Genomic DNA, 20,801 nt, shown 5'->3' on the forward strand with positions numbered 1-20,801 from the left:
CCCAGCACTCGGACCCCCCACAATCTATAACTTATCCTCTATCCTTTGGATAGGGGATAAGTTATATCGCACTACAGATCTCCTTTAAAAGGAGTACTCCGGTGGAAATAGTATATTTTTTTTTTTGTTTGTTTTTTTAAATCAGCTGAAGCCAGAAAGTTAAACAGATTTGTAAATTACTTCTATTAAAAAATCTTAATCCTTCCAGTACCTATTAGCGGCTGTATACTACAGAGGAAATTCTTTTCTTTTGGGATTTCTTTTCTGTCACAACCACAGTGCTCTCTGCTGACACCTCTGTCAATGTCAGGAACTGTCCAGAGCAGGAGAAATCCCCATAGCAAACATATGGCCAGTTCCAAAAATGGACAGAGGTGTAAGCAGAGAACACTGTGATTGTGACAGAAAAGAAATCCCAAAAGAAAAGAATTTCCTCTGTAGTATAAAGCCGCTAATAAGTACTGGAAGGATTAAGACTTTTTAATAGAAGTAATTTACAAATCTGTTAAAACTTTCTGGCATCAGAAAAAAAGTTTTCCATCAGAGTACCCTTTAACCACTTAGGGACAAAGGGCGTACCGGTACGCCTTCGCTCCCTGGTACTTAAGGACAAGGGCGTACCAGTACGCCCGTGGGAATTTCGGTCCCCACCACGCCAGGCGGGGACCGGGGTGACTGCTGATATCTATGAGCAGGCACCCCGTGCAAATGCCCAGGAGTGTTGGTGTCTGGTACTTAAGAACCATGTCTGCCATTTGCGGCGATTCCGGGTCATACAGGTCTCCAGTGACCCGGAAAATAAGGGGGATCGGGGTTGTCCAAGACACCCACGATCCCCCTGAAGGGATAGGAGTGGGGTGGCAGGGGTGCAGCCCCTCCTATCCCTGCTATTGGTCATTCAGAAGCGACGACCAATAGCAGATCGGGGGCAGGGGGGGGCTTAACGTTCGGCTTCCCCGTTCTGCCCACCCACGGTAGGCTGGGCAGAACGGGGAACCAACGGGGACCGGCGCCGAAGGTCCACTTACCCATCGGTGGCTGGAGGGCGACGATCAGCGGCGGCAGCGGGCAACGATCGGCGGCAGCAGAGGACGGCAATGCGGCTCCCTAGATCCTACAGAAGCCGGTGAGTTGCCTAGCAACATCTGGAGGGCTACAGTCTGAGACCATTATACAGTGGTCTCTAAACTGTAGCCTTCTAGATGTTGCAAAACTACAACTCCCAGCATGCCCAGACAACTGTTTGGGCATGTAGGGATTTCAAGTTTTGCAACAGCTGGAGGGCTACAGTTAGGAGGTCACTGTGCAGTGGTCTTTAAACTGTAGCCCTCTAGTTGTTGCAAAACTGCAAATCCCAGCATGCCCAAACAGCTGTATCGGCATGCTGGGAGTTTGTAGTTGTGTACCTCCAGCTGTTGCATAACTACATCTCCCAGCATGCCCTTCGGCGATCAGTACATGCTGGGAGTTGTAGTTTTGCAACAGCTGGAGGCACACTGGTTGGAAAATTCTGAGTTAGGTAACAGAAACTAACTGAAGGTTTTCCAACCAGTGTGCCTCCAGCTGTTGCAAAACTACAACTCCCAGCATGCACGGTCTGTCAGTACATGCTGGGAGTTGTAGTTTTGAAACAGCTGGATGTTTGTCCCCCATGTGAACGTACAGGGTACATTCACACGGGCGGGTTTACAGTGAGTTTCCTGCTTCAAGTTTGAGCTGCAGCAAATTTTTCGCCGCAGTGCAAACTCCTAGTGGGAAACTCACTGTAACCCCCGCCAGTGTGAATGTACCCTAAAAACACTACACTAACACAAAATAAAGGGTAAAACGCTACATATACACCCCCTTAAACTGCGCCCCCCCCCCCCCCCCCCCCCCAATAAAAATGAAAAACGTATCGTACGGCAGTGTTTCCAAAATGGAGCCTCCAGCTGTTATAAAACAACAAATCCCAACTTTTCCGGACAGCCACTGACTGTCCAGGCATGCTGGGAGTTTAGCAACAGCTGGAGGCACCCTGTTTGGGAATCACTGGCGAAGACTACCCCTATGCAATCCCTAATTTAGTCCTCAAATGCGCATGGTGCTCTCTCACTTCGGAGCCCTGTCTTATTTCAAGGAAACCGTTTAGGGCCACATATGGGGTATTTCCGTACTCGGGAGAAATTGCACTACTTATTTTGGGGAGCTTTTTCTCCTTTTACCCCTTCTGAAAAGGAAAAGTTGGGGGCTACACCAGCCTGGTCGTGTAAAAAAAAAAAATAATAATAATTTTACACTAACATGCTGGTGTTGCCCCATACTTTTTATTTTCATAAGCGGTAAAAGGAAAAAAAGACCCCCAAAATTTGTAACATAATTTCTTCTGAGTACGGAAATACCCCATATGTGGGCGTAAAATGCTCTGCTGGCACACAATAAGGCTCAGGAGTGAGAGCGCACTATGTACATTTGAGGCCTAAATTGGTGATTTGCACAGGGGTGGCTGATTTTACAGCGGTTCTGACATAAACGCAAAGAAAGAAATACCCACATCTGACCCCATTTTGAAAACAACACCCCTCACGGAACGTAACAAGGGGTATAGTGAGCCGTAACACCCCAAAGGTGTTAAAGTTGGAAGGGAAAATGAAAAAAAATGCTGGTGTTACCCTAAATTTTTCATTTTCACATGGGAAAGCCCCCTAAAATTTGTAACCCCATTTCTTCTGAGTAAGAAGATTCTCCATATGTGGATTTGTGCATTTACAAAACCCCTTCGTGGTGTCAGAACAGTGGACCCCCCCACATGTGACCCTATTTTGGAAACTACACCGCTCACAGAATTTAATAAGGGGTGCAGTGAACATTTACACCCACTGGCGTTTGACAGATCTTTGAAACAGTGGGCTGTGCAAATGAAAAATTGAATTTTTCATTTTCACGGACCACTGTTCCAAAAAGCTGTCAGACACCTGTGAGGTGTAAATGCTCACTGTACCCCTTATTACATTACGTGAGGGGTGTAGTTTCCAAAATGGGGTCACATGTGGGGGTCCACTGTTCTGGCACTATGGGGGCTTTGTAAACACACATGGCCTTCAATTTCGGACACATTCTCCCTCCAGAAGCCCAATGGTGCTCCTTCTCTTCTGAGCATTGTAGTGCGCCAGAAGAGCACTTTACACCCACATATGGGGTATGTTCTTACTCAGAAGAAATTGGGATACACATTTTGGGGGTCTTTTTTCCTATTCTCCCTTGTGAAAATGAAAAATGTAGGGTAACACCAGCCTTTTAGTGAATTTTTTTTTTTTTCATTTTCACATCCAACTTTAACGGATGGGGGGGGGTTTGGGGGGCAAACCTCCAGCTGTTGCAAAACTACAATTCCCAGCATGCACTGAGACCATACATGCTGGGGGTTGTAGTTATGCAACAGATGGAGGCACATTGGTTGCAAAACACAGAGTTTGTTACTTAACTCAGTGTTTCACAACTCCAGCTGTTGCAAAACTAGAACTCCCAGCATGTACAGTCTCTCAGTGCATGCTTGGAGTTGTATTTTTGCAAGAGCTGGAGGCACACTGGTTGCAAAACACTGAGTTAGCTAACAAACAAGGTAGGAGACCTCTGCCAACGCTGATCTCCGCCATCTTCGCTGTCCCGATCGCCGCCCAGCAGGGTCGTGATTAATCGGTTGTTCCGACCGATCAATCACGTGATCGTGAGGCAGCACCTGTGCCACCTCACTCCTGCTGGGTAAGGGTGAATGGGGCTGTCTCGGACAGCCCCATTCACCCTTTTTTTACATGTCACCAGAGACCCGATTGACCCGGAAAAGCCGCAAATCTTTTGTCTGAATTGACCGACGATATGCGGCTATCGCCGACATGGGGGGGGGGGGTCTCGGGACCCCCCCAGGGGTTTGCACGGGGTGCCTGCTGATAGATATCGGCAGTCACCCGGTCCGGTCCCCGTCTGGCGAGCAGCGGGGACCGGAATTCCCACGGGCGTATCCATACGTCCTCAGTCTTTAAGGACTTTAAAACAGGGGCGTATGGGTACGCCTGGCATCCTTAAGGGGATAAGGACGCAGCCCTTTTTCACCTTAAGGACTGAGCCCTTTTTTGCAATTCTGACCACCGTCGCTTTACGCATTAATAACTCAAACGCTTTTACCGAATTTTCTGATTCTGAGATTGTTTTTTCGTGACATATACCACTTTATTTTGGTGGTAAATTTTCATTGTTACTTGCATCCTTTTTTGGTGAAAAATCCCAAAATTTCATGAAAATTTTGTATTTTTCTAACTTTGAAGCTCTCTGCTTGTAAGGAAAATGGATATTCCAAATACATTTTATACAATATGTCCACTTTATGTTGGCATCATAAAATGGACATATTGTTCCTCCTTCCCTTCTGAGCCCTCTACTGCGCCCGCCAAACACTTAACATACACATGAGGTATTTCCTTACTCGAGATGGGTTACACATTTTGGAGGGCTTTGTCTCCTATTACCCCTTGTAAAAATTCAAAAACTGGGTCTACAAGAACATGCCAGTGTAAAAAAACGAAGATTTTGAATTTTCTCCTTCACTTTGCTGCTATTCCTGTGAAACACCTAAAGGGTTAAAACACTTACTGAATGTCATTTTGAATACTTTGAGGGGTACAGTATATTTAATGGGGTCATTTGTGGGGTATTTCTAATATAAAGGCCCTTCAAATCCACTTCAAAACTGAACTGGTCCCTGAAAAATTCCGATTTTGAAAATTTCGTGAAAAATTGGAAAATTGCTGCTGAACTTTGAAGCCCTCTGATGTCTTCAAAAAGTAAAAACATGTCAACTTTATGATGCCAACATATAGTAGACATATTGTATATGTGAATCAATATATAATTGATTTGGTATGTCTATTTTCCTTACAAGCAGAGCGCTTCAAAGTTCTAAAAATGCTAAATTTCCAAATTTTTCATGAAATTTTGGAATTTTTCACCAAGAAATTATGCAAGTATAGATGAAACTTTACCACTTACATAAAGTAGAAAATGTCACGAAAAAACTATCTCGGAATCAAATTCATAAGTACAAGCATCCCAGAGTTATTAATGTTTAAAGTGACAGTGGTCAGAATTGCAAAAAATGCTCTGGTCCTTAGGTTCAAAATGGGCTCAGTCCCCAAGGGGTTAAAGCGTACCCGTCAGATCCAACAAAAAAACTTTTTTTTTTAATATATCACTCAGTACCTAATCCTGACCATGTACATCTAATTTTTTTGTGTCTAGCACCTTTATTTATTTTTTATTACACTTTTAATTTAGCTCACTAGTCTGAATTCCTCTCAAAGGTGAGGGGGCGTTGCCTCACTGTGCAGGTCTCCGCCCCCTCCCTCAGTATGCTGTCTGCTCACATCTCCCCATTAGCAAAACTACATCTCCCAGCTTGTCCTCACTGACAGTAGCGGGACACAAGCTGACAGTGGGAGGATTTTTCCTCCAGCTGTGAGCCCCTGTTTGACTGGCTTTTTCAGTATGAAATACTGAAAATTTTCTAATGAAAGCTGTAAAACCTATTGGTTTTGCATGCTTTACGACACAAGTTTTTTATCTGACAGTGCTCATTTAAGGTGAAAATGGGCTTGGTCTTTAAGGGGTTAAAGAAGCAAAGCTAGCTCAGCACTGTTCCCAATCTTGCCCTTACCTTTAGTACATACTAATAACCTTGACCACAGCAAAGAAGCATGCAAGAAGGAAGAATGCAGTCCAGAGAGGTATCTGCAACTCTTTACTGGAACACAAGTTAAAAGACAGGTGATCTTTACAAACTAATAAACCAACATTCAACTGCGACATGTGGTCTCTAAGCCTATGTTCTAATCAAGAGTTTTACACTCACACCTCACTGGAATGATTTCTTCCTTCTTTCAGTAAGGAAGAAACCTGATCCGTAAGACCTCTCTGAATCTCAACAGGGGGAGATAGAGAGATATATATTCTCCTTATGGAGACGGCACCACTCCTGGTGTATGGAGATTCAAAGTAGGCAATTAGCACTCTACTGGCTTTTTGGGAAAAGGAATATGCAAAGCAGCTCACCACCTTCACAGGTTTCATTCCCTGAAATCAGCTTTACCTCCAATTACGGAGTTTAAAAAAAACTTATCAGGATGTGATGCCAAAGCCAGAATTCTCCCCAGAAGGGAAAATGACCCATCTGCAGACAGCTGTTTTTGGGGTGTTTGCCCCTCGTCGGTACAGAGCAGGGTGTTCTGGCTTGGCTGGTGAGAGTGCCTGTGGATTAGGAAAGGGGGATGAATATTCTCCTTACGGAGACAGCACCACTCCATGATTGGAGCTAAAGCATATTTAAATATTTTTACATTATTAGTTTACTTGAACTACTTACCAGTTTTAACACGCTGCACTTCTGGTCACCTTTGGAATGTATATGCACTTATAAAAGAACAAGAAAAGATTTTTTTACATTTTGTTAGGAAAATTAGATATAGACAATTTGTAGTAACAAAACACACAGTATTCATCTTTTTTTTTAATCAAATGTACACTTGACCTATGTCCCTTTTATTCTAATAATGTTATAAATAGGGCATTTTTAAAAGTAACAAAAGAAGGTCACAGATAAGTCTATATCAGGAATTTTGAATGTCCTTATCACCATGTAGCATGTAACTAGATGGCACACTTTTTTGTTTCAATGTTAAAATGGCTCTAGTGCTGTACTTAAGTCCAGTAGTAGATAGCTGACCTAGGCGTGGTGCATGGCCAACATTCCTGGTATTAGACAAAAGGCCAACACTGAAACCTTCAGTCTATTGAACAAATTGAATATAAAATAGGCCATTCGTGGCAGACAGAAAATATATCCCAGTCATGGAAGAAAAGCTCTTGGCATCTACGGTGGTTCCAGTGGCTGATCTGATCGCCCACGGCACGGCTGCAAGGATCAGATCAGCTAAAATGGTGGTCGGAGGTGGTCTTATCTGCCTCCTGCCATCATCATGGGGTCTTCTTCTCTGGTCTGCCGTCAAGAAGACCAGAGAAGAAGACAGCAGATTACACTGACCAGTGCTATGCATATAAATAGCACTTCAGTATCTGATCAGTATCTGATTGTCAAATGTATTCCTCTGTAGGGACTAATGGGGAGATTTACCACAAGCTGTTCAGAAGAAAAGTTGCTGAGTTGCCCATAGCAACCAATCAGCTTGCTTCTTTCATTTTTGAAAAGAGCTCTGAAAAATGAAAGGAGCAATCTTATTGGTTGCTATGAGCAACTCAGCAACTTTTCCTCTAGACAGGTTTTGCTAAATCTCCTAAGAGAGTAAAAAAAAAAAAAAAAAAAAAAAAAAAAAGTTAATAAAAGTGAATAAGCCCCTCCCTCAATAAAAAAAATAAAACTCCCCTCTTTTCCATTAAAAAAAAAAAAAAAAAATTCAAACATACTTGGTATCCCCACATTTGGAAAAGTCCAATCTATTAAAATATTATGCTAATGTTCCCACGCAGTGAACGGCATAAATGTAAAAGAAAAAAAAATAAAACCAAGTTCGAAAATATTAATTTTAATCACATATATCTGAAAATTTTTTCTAAAAATCTAAAAACTTAAAAATGCTACCGATGAAAACTACAGATCACGGCGCCGAAAATGAGCCCTCATAAATCCCGTATACAAAAAAATGAAAATGTTGTAAGGGTCAGAAGGGGACAATTTTAATACATATAATACAGATTTTTCCCAAAGTTTAACATCCTATTAAAGTAGTATTATAATAGAAAAACTATATAAATGGGGCATCGTTTTAATCGCATTGACCTAAAGAATGAAGAGAGGGTGTCATTTTACCACTAAGGCTGCGTTCACACGGCCGTCTAGACCTGTTCCGTTCTCCTCATGTCAAAATTAAAAGCGTACTTAAAAAAAAAAAAAACGGACAATAACAGATGCAAATGGATGTTATCCGTTTGGATATGTTTTCGTTCAGGTAATAAACAAATTTTTTGGGGTTCTGAGCATGCTCAAAAGTAAAAAAGGATCAAAAAACGGATTGAAAAAAACGGATGCAAACTGATGACATTAAAGGCTCATCCATTTTCCATAGACTTCAACGTTTAATTTACTGGATGCGTTTTTTCTTCCGTTTTTTGGACAGTAGAAAAAATACTGCATGTGCCCTTTTTTCCGCCGTGAAAAAAAAAACGGAAATGAGTGCAGACGGGTGTAAATGGATTGTAAAAAAATCCCATTGACATGAATGTGATTTTTTTTAAAAAAAAGTTCTGAATCAGTTTACAGCTTGCAAAGACGGAACCAAAACAGGGATAAAAAAACGGGGACAGACGGCCATGTGAACTAAGTGCACTGCGTAAAAACAAAACTCCCCAAAAGTTGCAAAATTGCGGTTTTCTCTTCAATTTTCCTCCAAAAATATTATTTTTTTTGCCCGTACATTATATGGTACAATGAAAGGTGTCATTACAAAGTACAACTGGTTGCGCAAAAAACAAGCCCACGTGTGTTTGTAGAGAGGAAAAATAAAGTTATGGATCCTTGAAGGAGAGGAGGAGAAAGCAAAAACACAAAAAAGGAAATTTCCGGTGTCCTCAATAGCCAAAATGTCAGTAAGGTCTAAGTAGAATTGTGGCAAGCCGGCAGCTTCTTACTTACCTGATGGAGATATCTACAAGCTATATATCAGCCTCAGGAGCGAGCGTGCAAGTCCACACAAACACCACCTTCACTGTCATTCAATAGAAGTCTTGCCCACAAATCAGCCACAAAAGAGCTCAGCACTTGGGAGTGATCCAGGCTATGTTCACACGCCAGAATTTCTGCATGGAATGCTGCATGAATTTATAGCAATAGACTTCAATGGGATTCTGCTGTCCTATTCACACAGCAGAATTTCCGCTAAGAACTTCCACTGCAGGAATTCCATTGAATTGAAGTGAATGGGCAATTAATTTCATGCAGAATTCCTTGCAGAAATTTTTGCCGGTGAACATAGCCTTAGGTTACGTCCAAATCTCAATTCCCATGCGAATTTCCGTACAGAGTTTCCGCATCAGCCGAGTCCCGTTGAATTCAACAGGAATCTGCTGCACTGTGAAAACAGCGGAAATTTCGATTCCGCTGTCCACAGAAATAATGAACCTGTCAATTCTTTCTCTGGAGTCCGCACGGAATGCATAGCCATCTCTGAGACCGTGCAATCCGCCACAGTCTGCAGAATGACATCACAGAGATTTTACATGTGGACATTGGAAATACTTGATGGACTTGGAAATACTCTTTTAACCCCTTTCCACGGTCAGTTATTTTTGGCATGTTTGTAACTGGTCATTTTCTACAAGCCATAACTATTTTTTCCACACAAATACACCAAAACAAAAAAAATTCTAATTTTTACACTGTTAACTTTGCAGTAAAACTCACGTTACCTTTATTCTGCAGATAAGTATCATCTGCAATACCCAATTGATATGCTTTGAATCACCGTATACTACGCATTGACCTGTAGTTTTCATCAGTACCGTTTTGTTTTGGTGTTGATGAGACTTTTTGTTTGCTTTCTATTACAATTTTTCTAGAACGTAATGTAACCAAAAATTGGTAATTCCTGCATTTGTTTTTGTTTATTTGTTTTTACGCTATTTCCCATAGCAAGAGCAATAACAATATTTTAAGTTTCCATAAGTGCCAAAATTAGATATAATGTTTTTTAATTAAAAAAAATAAACACTTTTTGTCATACAATTTCAGTCTTATGTGTTGTTGTATGTGCCAGCAGTAGTGTAAAAACACCACATGAACTACACTAAGTTTTGATTGTTTGGCCACTGATCGCTAGAACTAGATGGGAAATAGGTTCAGCTTGGTGCTTCTCTACCACTATTGCTTCAGGTAACAGACTCTATAGTAAATCTGTGGAGCAAGTCAAATGTAGTGAGCAGAAAGATGAAAAGAGAAGCGCTAAGCTGATCGTTTATTCCAAAGCATTTTAGCAATGGGTGAGGTTCTGAACACCCAGACCATGATTGATCAAAACTTTTGACGTCTCTATGAAGTTTTTGTAAGTTCTTTTAAGTGACAACGGCACTTTAAAGGGGTACTCCCCTGGAAAACATTTTTTTTTTAAGCAACTGGTGCAAGAAATTTAAACAGATTTGTAAATTACTTCTATTTAAAAATCGTAATCCTTCCAGTACTTATCAGCTTCTGTATGCCACAGAGGAAGTTCTTTTCTTTTTGAATTTCCTTTCTGTCTGACCACAGTGCTCTCTGCTGACACCTCTGTCCATTTTGGGAACTGTCCAGAGTAGGAGCAAAATCCCCATAGCGCACACTGCTCCTGACAGATCCTAAAATGGTCAGAGGTGTCAGCAGAGAGCACTGTGGTCAGACAGAAAGGAAATTCAAAAAGAAAAGAACATCCTGTGGAGCATATAGCAGCTGATAAATACTGGAAGGATTAAGATTTTTTAATAGAAGTAATTTACAAATCTGTTTAACTTTCTGGCACCAGTTAATTTATAAAAGTGTTTTCCAGCAGAGTACACCTTTAACCAAGGTAATAGAAATATGTAAAAAATAAAAACAATATACTAAAAAGTCACCATTATAATAAATTCCAGTCTTCTCCTGCACTAAGAGTTTGCCAAGCACCCATTTTTTGCTGTTAGTATCAGTCAAAACTTCATCTTCTGGGAGGGGCTGCACAGGTACATGCTTAGCTTTTTTACTCCTGGGGCTCATTTCAACTAAAATAAAAAAAAATTTGAATTAGCCCAAAATTTGAAATCTAACAAATAGCATAAAATAAACTACTTTTAATACTTCTATATGTTTTTTTTTTATTTTTTTTTTAATTATAATTTTTTTTTAACTAGCCTCATTTTCACAAGGGTTAATAGGAGAAAATGCCCCCCATAATTTGTAACCCCATCTCTTTTTAATATGGAAATACCCCATATGTGGATGTAAAGTGCTCTGCGGGTGAACTACAACGCTCAGAAGAAAAGGAGCTTTTGGAGAGAATTTGAAACGAATAGAAGTCGGGGGCCATGTTCGTTCACAAAGCCCCTGTGGTGCCAGAACAGTGGACCTCCCCCCCACATGTGACCCCATTTTGGAAACTACACCCCTCACAGAATTAAAAAGGGGTGCAGTGAGCATTTACACCCCACTTGGCTTTCTTCCTATTTTCCCTTGTGAAAATGAATAATGTAGGGTAACACCAACATTTTAGTGAAACATTCTTTTTTTTTCATTTTCACATCCAAATTTAATGAAAATTCAACAAACAACCTGTGTTGTTGTTTTTCAACAGCTGGTGGCTCCGTTTTGGAAACAGTGCCGTACAAGACGTTTTATTTATTTTTATTGGTGTAAGGGGGTGCATATGTAGTGTTTTACTTTTTATTTTGTGTTGTATAGGGTTTTTAGGGTACACTCTCACAGGTGAGGGTTTACAGTGAGTTTGAGCTGCAGCGGAAAATTTGCCGCATCTCAAAAGTGCAGTAGAAAACTCGCTGTAAACCCCCGCCTGTGTGAATGTACCCTGTACATTCAAATTAGGGGGGGCAAACCTTCAGCTGTTGCAAAACTACAACTTCAAGCATGCACTGACAGACCAAACATGCTGGGAGTTGTAGTTATGCAACAGCTGGAGGCACATTGGTTGCGAAACACAGTTTGTTACTTAACTCAGTGTACCTTCAGCTGTTGCAAAACTAGAACTCACAGCATGTACGGTCTCTCAGTGCATGCTGGTAGTTGTATTTTTGCAACAGCTGAAGGCACATTGGTTACGAAACACTGAGTTAGGACACAAACTCTGTTTCACAGCCAGTGTTCCTTCAGCTGTTGCAAAACTGCAACTCTCAGCATGCATTGACAGCCGAAGGGCATGCTGAGAGTTGTAGTTTTGCAACAGCTGGAGGCCCACTGTTACAACTCCCAGCATGCCCTTAGGCTGTCTGTACATGCTGGGAGTTGTAGTTATGCAACAGTTGGAAGCACACTTTCATAGCAAAAATGTGCCTCCAGCTGTTGCATAACTACAACCCCCAGCATACACAGACTACCAAAGGGCATTCTGGGAGTTGTAGTTGGAACTACAGCTGTTGCAAAACTACAACTCCCAGCATGCCCTTTAGCTGTGCATGCTGAGAGTTGTTAAGCAACAACAGGAGGGGAACAGGCCTCACCTCCAGCTGTCTCCTGCTAACTGCACTGCTGCCACTGCTCCTGAGGGGGACCCCCGCCGGGCCGATAACCGCCCCGATCCCCGCCCAGCTGTGTAGTGATTGGTCGGTCGTTCCGACCAATCAAGTCACATGATCGTGAGGTGGCACCCGTGCCACCTCACTCCTGCTGGGTAAGGGGTGAATGGGACTGTCTCGGACCGCCCCATTCATCCTTTTTTTCCATTTCACTGGAGACCTGACATCACCGCCAATCGCTGGTTTGAATTGACTGGCTATTTGTGGCATTCACTGACATTGGGAGTCCTCCCCAGGGGTTTCCACGGGGTGCCTGCTGAATGATTTCAACAGGCATCCCGGTCCGGCCCCCATCCGGAATGCGTCGGGGACCGGAATTCCCACGGGCGTACAAGTACGCCCTTGGTCCTAAAGTACCAGGACGTCAGGTCGCACCCGTACGCCTGTGGTGCTTAAGGGGTTAAACCCCAATTAGGATAACATGTACAGCTATAAATCTTTTTACTCAAAAAGACTTAATCAGAGCTACTTACTCTTAGAGTTAGGTTTTGCTGGTGATGACGTTTTTTTCTTTTGTTCCTTTTCTGGGGTGCTGCTTAATTTTCTCTTCAAAACAGACCTTGAAGCACCTGCTGAATTTCTTTCCACACATTTTCCATCACCAGCTTTAATAAAAACAGAAGTTTTATACTATTATTTTATATTAATTACTACACGTTCTAAAAGACATCAGCTATTTAAAAGCTAAGAGTCCAAATTTATTTTACAGCACACAAAAATGTAATGACACTATCAGGAACCTTGCATTTTCCAATCTCAATAGGAAGAAGGCCCAAAAAATATGGGAGAAATATGGGATTAGAATATCTCGAAAATATAAACAGACTTTTGTACTTCAGATCTGTCAGTGTATTTTAGTGTTACTGAAGGCCGGGCAAGTGCGTGGTGATAGTGCGCTGCTCACGGCTCTCTGTATCTGACCGGACAAGCGAGCGTATTTTGGGATCTCTGGTTTGAACTATCTTGAGGAAAACAGTCTTTGTTTGGGGCATCTCCTGTGGGGATGGAATCCAATAGTGAGAGAAGAAGCATCCTCGTGTCTGTAGTGCATGCTCTCCATTGGAGCGATAAAGTAATACAAGTATTTAAAAATAATAAAAGCTTGAATGTGTTTAAAGGGGTTATCCAGGAAAAAACTTTTTTTTTATATATCAATATATCAACTGGCTCCAGAAAGTTAAACAGATTTGTAAATGACTTCTATTAAAAAAATCTTTTCATTTCAGTACTTATGAGCTTCTGAAGTTTAGGTTGTTCTTTTCTGTCTAAGTAATCTCTGATGACACGTGTCTCGGGAAATGCCCAGTTTAGAAGAGGTTTGCTATGGGGATTTGTTTCTAAACTGGGCGGTTCCCGAGACACGTGTCATCAGAGATTACTTAGACAGAAAAGATTTTTTTAATAGAAGTCATTTACAAATCTGTTTAACTTTCTGGAGCCAGTTGATATATATAAAAAAGTTTTTTTCTGGAATACCCCTTTAACCCCTTAACCCCTTAAGGACCAGGCCATTTTACACCTTAGGACCGGAGCGTTTTTTGAACATCTGACCACTGTCACTTTAAACATTAATAACTCTGGGATGCTTTTATCTATCATTCTGATTCAGAGATTGTTTTTTCGTGACATATTCTACTTTATGTTATTGGTAAAATTTTGTCGATACTTGCATCGTTTCTTAGTGAAAAATTCCAAAATTTGATGAAAAAATTGAAAATTTTGCATTTTTCTAACTTTGAAGCTCTCTGCTTGTAAGGAAAATGGATATTCCAAATAAAACCATTTTTTATTCACAAATACAATATGTCTACTTTATGTTTGCATCATAAAATTGACGCGATTTTACTTTTGGAAGACACCAGAGGGCTTCAAAGTTCAGCAGCAATTTTCCAATTTTTCACAAAATTTTCAAACTCACTATTTTTCAGGGACCAGTTCAGGTTTGAAGTGGATTTGAAGGGTCTTCATATTAGAAATACCCCACAAATGACCCCATTATAAAAACTGCACCCCCCAAAGTATTCAAAATGACATTCAGTCAGCGTTTTAACCCTTTAGGTGTTACACAGGAATAGCAGCAAAGTGAAGGAGAAAATTCACCATCTTCATTTTTTACACTCGCATGTTCTTGTAGACCCAATTTTTTTAATTTTTACAAGGGGTAGAAGGAGAAAATGTATACTTATATTTGTAGCCTTATTTCTCTCGAGTAAGCACATACCTCATATGTCCATGAGAAGTGTTCGGCAGGCGCAGTAGAGGGCTCAGAAACGAAGGAGCGACAAGGGGATTTTGGAGAGTACGTTATTCTGAAATGGTTTTTGGGGGGCATGTTGCATTTAGGAATCCCCTATGGTACCAGAACAGCAAAAAATCCCCACATGGCATACCATTTTAGAAATTAGACCCCTTGGGGAACGCAACAAGGGGTAAAGTGAACCTTAATACCCCACAGGTGTTTCACGACTTTTGCATATGTAAATTTTTTTTATTTTTTTCACTAAAATGTGTGTTTCCCCAAAATTTCACATTTTTGCAAGGGTTAATAGCAGAAAATACCCCCAAAATTTGTAACCCCATCTCTTCTGAGTATGAAGGTACCCCATAAGTGGACCTGAAGTGCACTACGGGCGAACTACAATGCTCAGAAGAGAAGGAGTCATATTTGGCTTTTGGAGAGCAAATTTTGGTCGGGGGGCATGTCGCATTTAGGAAGCCCCTATGGTGCACACAACAGCAAAAAACCCTCACATGGCATACCATTTTGGAAACTAGAACCCTTGAGGAACGTAACAAGGAATAAAGTGAGCCTTAATACCCCACAGGGGTTTCACAACTTTTGCATATGTAAAAAAATATATATATTTTTTCACTAAAATGTGTGTTTCCCCCCAAATTTGAAATTTTTGCAATGGTTAATAGCAGAAAATACCCGCCAAAATTTGTAACCCCATCTCTTCTGAGTATGAAGGTACGCCATAAGTGGACCTGAAGTGCACTACGGGCGAACTACAATGCTCAGAAGAGAAGGAGTCCTATTTGGCTTTTGGAGAGCAAATTTTGCACGGGGGGGCATGTTGCATTTAGGAAGCCCCTATGGTGCCAGGACAGCAAAATAACCCCAACATGGCATACCATTTTGGAAACTAGACCCCTTGAGGAACGTAACAAGGGGTGCAGTGAGCATTTACCCCCCACTGGTGTCTGTCAGAACTTTGGAACAGTGGGCTGTACAAAATGTTTAATTTGCACAGCCCACTGTTCCAAAGATCTGTCAGACACCAGTGGGGTGTAAATTCTCACTGCACCCCTCATTACATTCCGTGAGGGGTGCAGTTTCCAAAATGGGGTCACATGTGTTTTTTTTTTTTTTGCATTTGTCAAAACCGCTGTAACAATCAGCCACCCCTGTGCAAATCACCTCAAATGTACATGGTGCACTCTCCCTTCTGGGCCTTGTTGTGCGCCCCCAGAGCACTTTGCGCCCACTTATGGGGTATCACCATAGTCGGGAGAAGTTGCATTACAAATTTTGGGGGGCTTTTTTCCCTTTTACCTCTTGTCAAAATGAACAGTATAGGGCAACACCAGCGTGTTAGTGTAAAAAATTTATTTTTTTACACTAACATGCTCTTGTAGACCCCAACTTCACCTTTTCATAAGGGGTTAAAGGAGAAAAAGACCCCCAAAATTTGTTAGGCAATTTCTCCCGAGTATGGCGATACCCCATATGTGACCCTAAACTGTTGCCTTGAAATACGACAGGGCTCCAAAGTGAGAGCGCCATGTGCATTTGAAGCCTGAATTAGGGATTTGCATAGGGGTGGACATAGGGGTATTCTACGCCAGTGCTTCCCAAACAGGGTGCCTCCAGCTGTTGCAAAACTCCCAGCATGCTTGGACAGTCAACGGCTGTCCGGCAATACTGGGAGTTGTTGTTTTGCAACAGCTGGAGGCTTATTTTGGAAACCGTGGCATACCAGACGTTTTTCATTTTTATTGGGAGGGGAGGGGGGCTGTGTAGGGGTATGTGTATATGTAGTGTTTTTTACCTTTTATTTTATTTTGTGTTAGTGTAGTGTAGTGTTTTTAGGGTACAGTCACACGGGCGGGGGATTACAGCGAGTTTCCCGCTGCAAGTTTGAGCTGCCGCGCAAAATTTGCTGCATCGCAAACTTGCAGCCTGATACTCACTGTAAGCCCCCTGCCCATGTGAATGTACCCTGTACATTCACAAGGGGGGACCTCCAGCTGTTGCAAAACTACAACTCCCAGCATGCACAGTTTATCAGTGCATGCTGGTAGTTATAGTTTTGCAACAGCTGGAGGCACACGGGTTTGGAAACACTGAGTTAGGAAACAGACAATGTTTCCCAACCAGTGTGCCTCCAGTTGTTGCAAAACCACAACTCCCAGCATTCTCAGGCATGCTGGTAGTAGTAGTTTGGCAACATCTTTAGAGCCAGATGTTGCCGAACTAGAACTCCCAGCATGCTGGGAGTTGTAGTTTTGCAACATCTGGAGGACTACAGTTTGCAGACCACTAATACAGTGGTTCCCAATCTGTGCCCTTCCAGATGTTGCAAAACTACAACTCCCAGTATGCCAACACTGTCCAGGCATGCTGGGAGTTGTAGTTCTGCAACATCTGAAGGGCCAGATGTTACAGAACTACAGCTCCCAGCATGCCTGGACAGTAAGGGCATGCTTAGGATGTGTAGTTTTGCAACATCTGGAAGGGCACAGTGGTCTCCAAACTGCGGACCTCCAGATGTTGCAAAACTGCAACTCCCAGCATGCCCAGACGCCAAGGGCTGTCTGGACATGCTGGGAGTTGTAGTTTACAGGGTCCCATTACAGCAATGCATGTCGCTTTACGGCGACGTGCATTGCTGTAAAGGGCCCTACCACGGCTGAAGATCTACTCACCTGTTGCCGCTACCGCCGTCTCCGTCGCCGGGATCCGGGTCTTCAGGGACGAGGTAAGTACTGGGGCCGGTCCCAGCACCCCCCCGTCCCCCGCCGCGTCCTCCGGTCTTCCTCCCGTCCTCTCCGGACTTCAAGGGGCCGGGCAGGACGGGAGGAAGTAACCGCCCCCCTTGCGATTGGTTGGTTAGTTAACCGACGGATCGCAGGCGATCGGAGGAGGTGGCAGGCTTGCCACCTCGCTCCTAGTCTTCAGCATGGTCCTGGCTGTCTGTGACAGCCGGGATCATGCGAAATTACCGGGCAGTCGGGTCCCAGAGACCCGATCAGCCCGGTATCGCCGCAGATCGGAAGGGCGATTTCTCTTGCGATTTGCAGCGATAGCCGACATGGGGGGCCTACATGGCCCCCCTCGGCGTTTGCCCTGGATCCCTGCTGAAGGATTTCAGCAGGGATCCGCTTCCGATCTCTGCCCAGGGCGCGGCAGAGATCAGAAATACAATAGGACGTTCTCTAACGTCCTTAGGCATTAAAGCCCAGGTAGTGGGGACGTTAGAGAACGTCCTATGTCCTTAAGAGGTTAAGGACCAGGCCCATTTTGGTCTTAAGGATCAGAGCGTTTTTTTGCACATCTTACCACTGTCACTTTAAGCATTAGTAACTCTGGGATGCTTTTACTTTTCATTCTGATTCAGAGATTGTTTTTTCGTGACAGATTCTACTTTATGTTCGTGGAAAAATTTTGTCGATACTTGCATAATTTCTTGGTGAAAAATTCCAAAATTTTATGAAAAAATTCAAAATTTTGCATTTTTCTAACTTTGAAGCTCTCAGGTTGTAAGGGAAATAGACATTTTAAATAAAGTATATTTTGATTCACAAATACAATATGTCTACTTTATGTTTGCATCATAAAGTTGACATGTTTTTACTTTTGGAAGGCATCAGAGGGCTTCAAAGTTCAGCAGCAATTTTCCAATTTTTCACAAAATTTTCTAAATTTGAATTTTTCATGGACCAGTTCAGGTTTGAAGTGGACTTGAAGGGCTTTCTTATTAGAAATAGCCCATAAATGACCCCATTATAAAAACTGCACCCCTCAAAGTATTCAAAATGACATTCAGTTAGTGTGTTTACCCTTTAGGTGTTTCACAGGAATAGCAGCAAAGTCTTCAAAATCTACATTTTTTTACACTCGCATGTTCTTGTAGACCCAGTTTTTGAATTTTTACAAGGGGTAAAAGGAGAAAAATCCTCTCAAAATTTGTAACCCAATTACTCTCGAGTAAGGAAATACCTCATATATGTGTATGTAAAGTGTTCGGCGGGCACAGTAGAGGGCTCAGAAGGGAAGAAGAGACAATGGGATTTTGGCGTCACATTTAGGAAGCCCCTATAGTGCCAGAGCAGCAGAAAAAAAAACCACATGGCATAACATTTTGGAAACTACACTCCTCAAGGCACATAACAAGGGGTCCAGTGAGCCTTAACACCCCACAGGTGTTTGATGACTTTTTAAAGTTGAATGTGTAAATGAAAAAGGATTTAGTTTTTTTTCACTAAAGTGCAGTTATTTCCCCCAAATTTTCAATTTTTACAAAAGGTTAATGGGAGAAAATGCCCCCAAAAATTGTAACCCCATCTCTTCTGAGTATGGAAATACCCCATGTGTGGACGTAAAATGCTCAGAAGAGAAGGAGTCACATTAGGCTTTTGGAAAGCAAATTTTGCTGAAATGGTTTTTGGGGGGCATGTCGCATTTAGGAGGCCCCTATGGTGCCAGAACAGAAAAAAAAAAAAACACAACACATGGCATACTATTTTGGAAACTACACCCCTCAAGGAACGTAACAAGGGGTAAAGGGGGCCTTAAAACCTCACAGGTGTTTGACAACTTTGTTAAATTTGGATGTTTAAATGAAAAAAAAAAACAAAAAAAAAACACAAAAAATTCAGTTTTTTCCCCAAATTTTAAATTTTTTCAAGGGGTAATAGGACAAAATGACCCCCAAAATTTGTAACCCCATTTCTTCTGAGTATGGAAATACCCCATATGTGGACGTCAAGTGCTCTGCTGGCGCACTACAATGCTCGGAAGAGGAGGAGCGCCATTGAGCTTTTTGAAAGAGAATTTGTTTACAATGGAAGTCAGGGGTCATGTGTGTTTGCAAAGCCCCCGTGGTGCCAGAACAGAGGACCCCCCCCATGTGACCCCATTTTGGAAACTACACCCCTCACAGAATTTAATAAGGGGTGCAGTGAGCATTTACACCCCACCAGCATTTGACATATCTTTGGAACAGTGGGCTGTGCAAATGAATCCCATTGGTGCTCCTTCTCTTCTGAGCATTGTAGTGCACACGCCGAGCACTTTACATGTTCTTACTCAGAAGAAATGGGGTTAGAAATTTTGGGGGGCTTTTTTCCAATTTTCCCTTGTGAAAAATAAAAATTTAGTGTAACACCAGCATTTTAGTGAAAACATTTTTTTTTTCTTTTTCCCCATCTAAATTTAACGAAAATTCTTCAAACACCTGTGGGGTGTTAAGGCGCACTATACCCCTTGTTACATTCCGTGAGGGCTGTAGTTTCCAAAATGGGGTCACATGTGGGTATTTATTTTTTTGCGTTTATGTCAGAACCGCTGTAAAATCAGCCACCCCTGTGCAAATCGCCAATTTAGTCCTCAAATGTACATAGTGCGCTCTCACTCCTGACCCTTGTTGTGTGCCCGCAGAGCATTTTACGCCCACATACGGGGCATTTCTGTACTTTTGGGGGTCTTTTTTTCTTTTACCTCTTGTAAAAATAAAAGTATGGGGCAACACCAGCATGTTAATAGAAATTTTTTTACACTAACAGGCTGGTGTAGCCCCCAACTTTTCCTTTTCATAAAGGGGTAAAAGGAGAAAAAGCCCCCCAAAATTTGTAGTGCAATTTCTCCCCAGTATGGAAACACCCCATATGTGGCCCTAAACGGTTTCCTTGAAATACAACAGGGCTCTGAAGTGAGAGAGAGCCATGCGCATTAAAGGACTAAATTAGGGATTGCATAGGGGTGGACATAGGGGTATTCTATGCCAGTGATTCTCAAACAGGGTGTCTCACGCTGTTGCTAAACTCAGTTGCACAGTGATCTCCAAACTGTAGACCTCCAGAGGTTGCAAAACTACAAATCCCAGCATGCCCACACAGCAAACAGCTGCATGGGCATGCTGGGAGTTGTAGTTTAGCAACATCTGGAGGGCTACAGTTTAGAAACTACTGTATAGTGGTCTCAAACTGTAGCCCTCCAGATGTTGCTAGGCAACTCACCAGCTTCCGTAGGATCCAGGGAGCCGCATCGCCGTCCTCTTCTGCCGCCGATGGCCGCTCGCTGCGGCCGATAGGTAGGCGGGATGCGGCGCCGGTCCTCGTCGGTTTCCCCGTTCTGCCTGGCCTATTGTGGGTGGCCAGAATGGGGAGACCGAAAGTTAACCCCCCCCCCACTTCTGGACGACCAATAGCAGGGATAGGAGGGGTGGCACCTCTGCCACCTCACTCCTATCCCTTCAGGGGGATCGTGGGTGTCTTAAACAACCCCA

At 42.5% G+C, this 20,801-nt stretch overlaps 1 protein-coding gene across 5 annotated transcripts in view; it reads right to left on the reverse strand.

The window, feature by feature from the left end:
- The window catches only part of VRK3 (VRK serine/threonine kinase 3), a 175,346-nt gene that overhangs the window by 95,666 nt on the left and 58,879 nt on the right, over positions 1–20,801 (reverse strand). For all 5 annotated transcript variants that reach the window (XM_056527296.1, XM_056527292.1, XM_056527293.1 and 2 more), the window contains 3 exons: positions 12,765–12,896; positions 10,624–10,767; positions 6,392–6,438 (listed from right to left, as the gene is read on the reverse strand). In XM_056527296.1, the coding sequence (XP_056383271.1) occupies positions 6,392–6,438; positions 10,624–10,767; positions 12,765–12,896 (323 nt within the window). The remainder of the gene's footprint in view (positions 1–6,391; positions 6,439–10,623; positions 10,768–12,764; positions 12,897–20,801) is intronic.

The sequence above is a fragment of the Hyla sarda genome, chromosome 6 (genome assembly GCF_029499605.1).
Source record: "Hyla sarda isolate aHylSar1 chromosome 6, aHylSar1.hap1, whole genome shotgun sequence".
Taxonomy (NCBI): Eukaryota; Metazoa; Chordata; class Amphibia; order Anura; family Hylidae; genus Hyla; species Hyla sarda.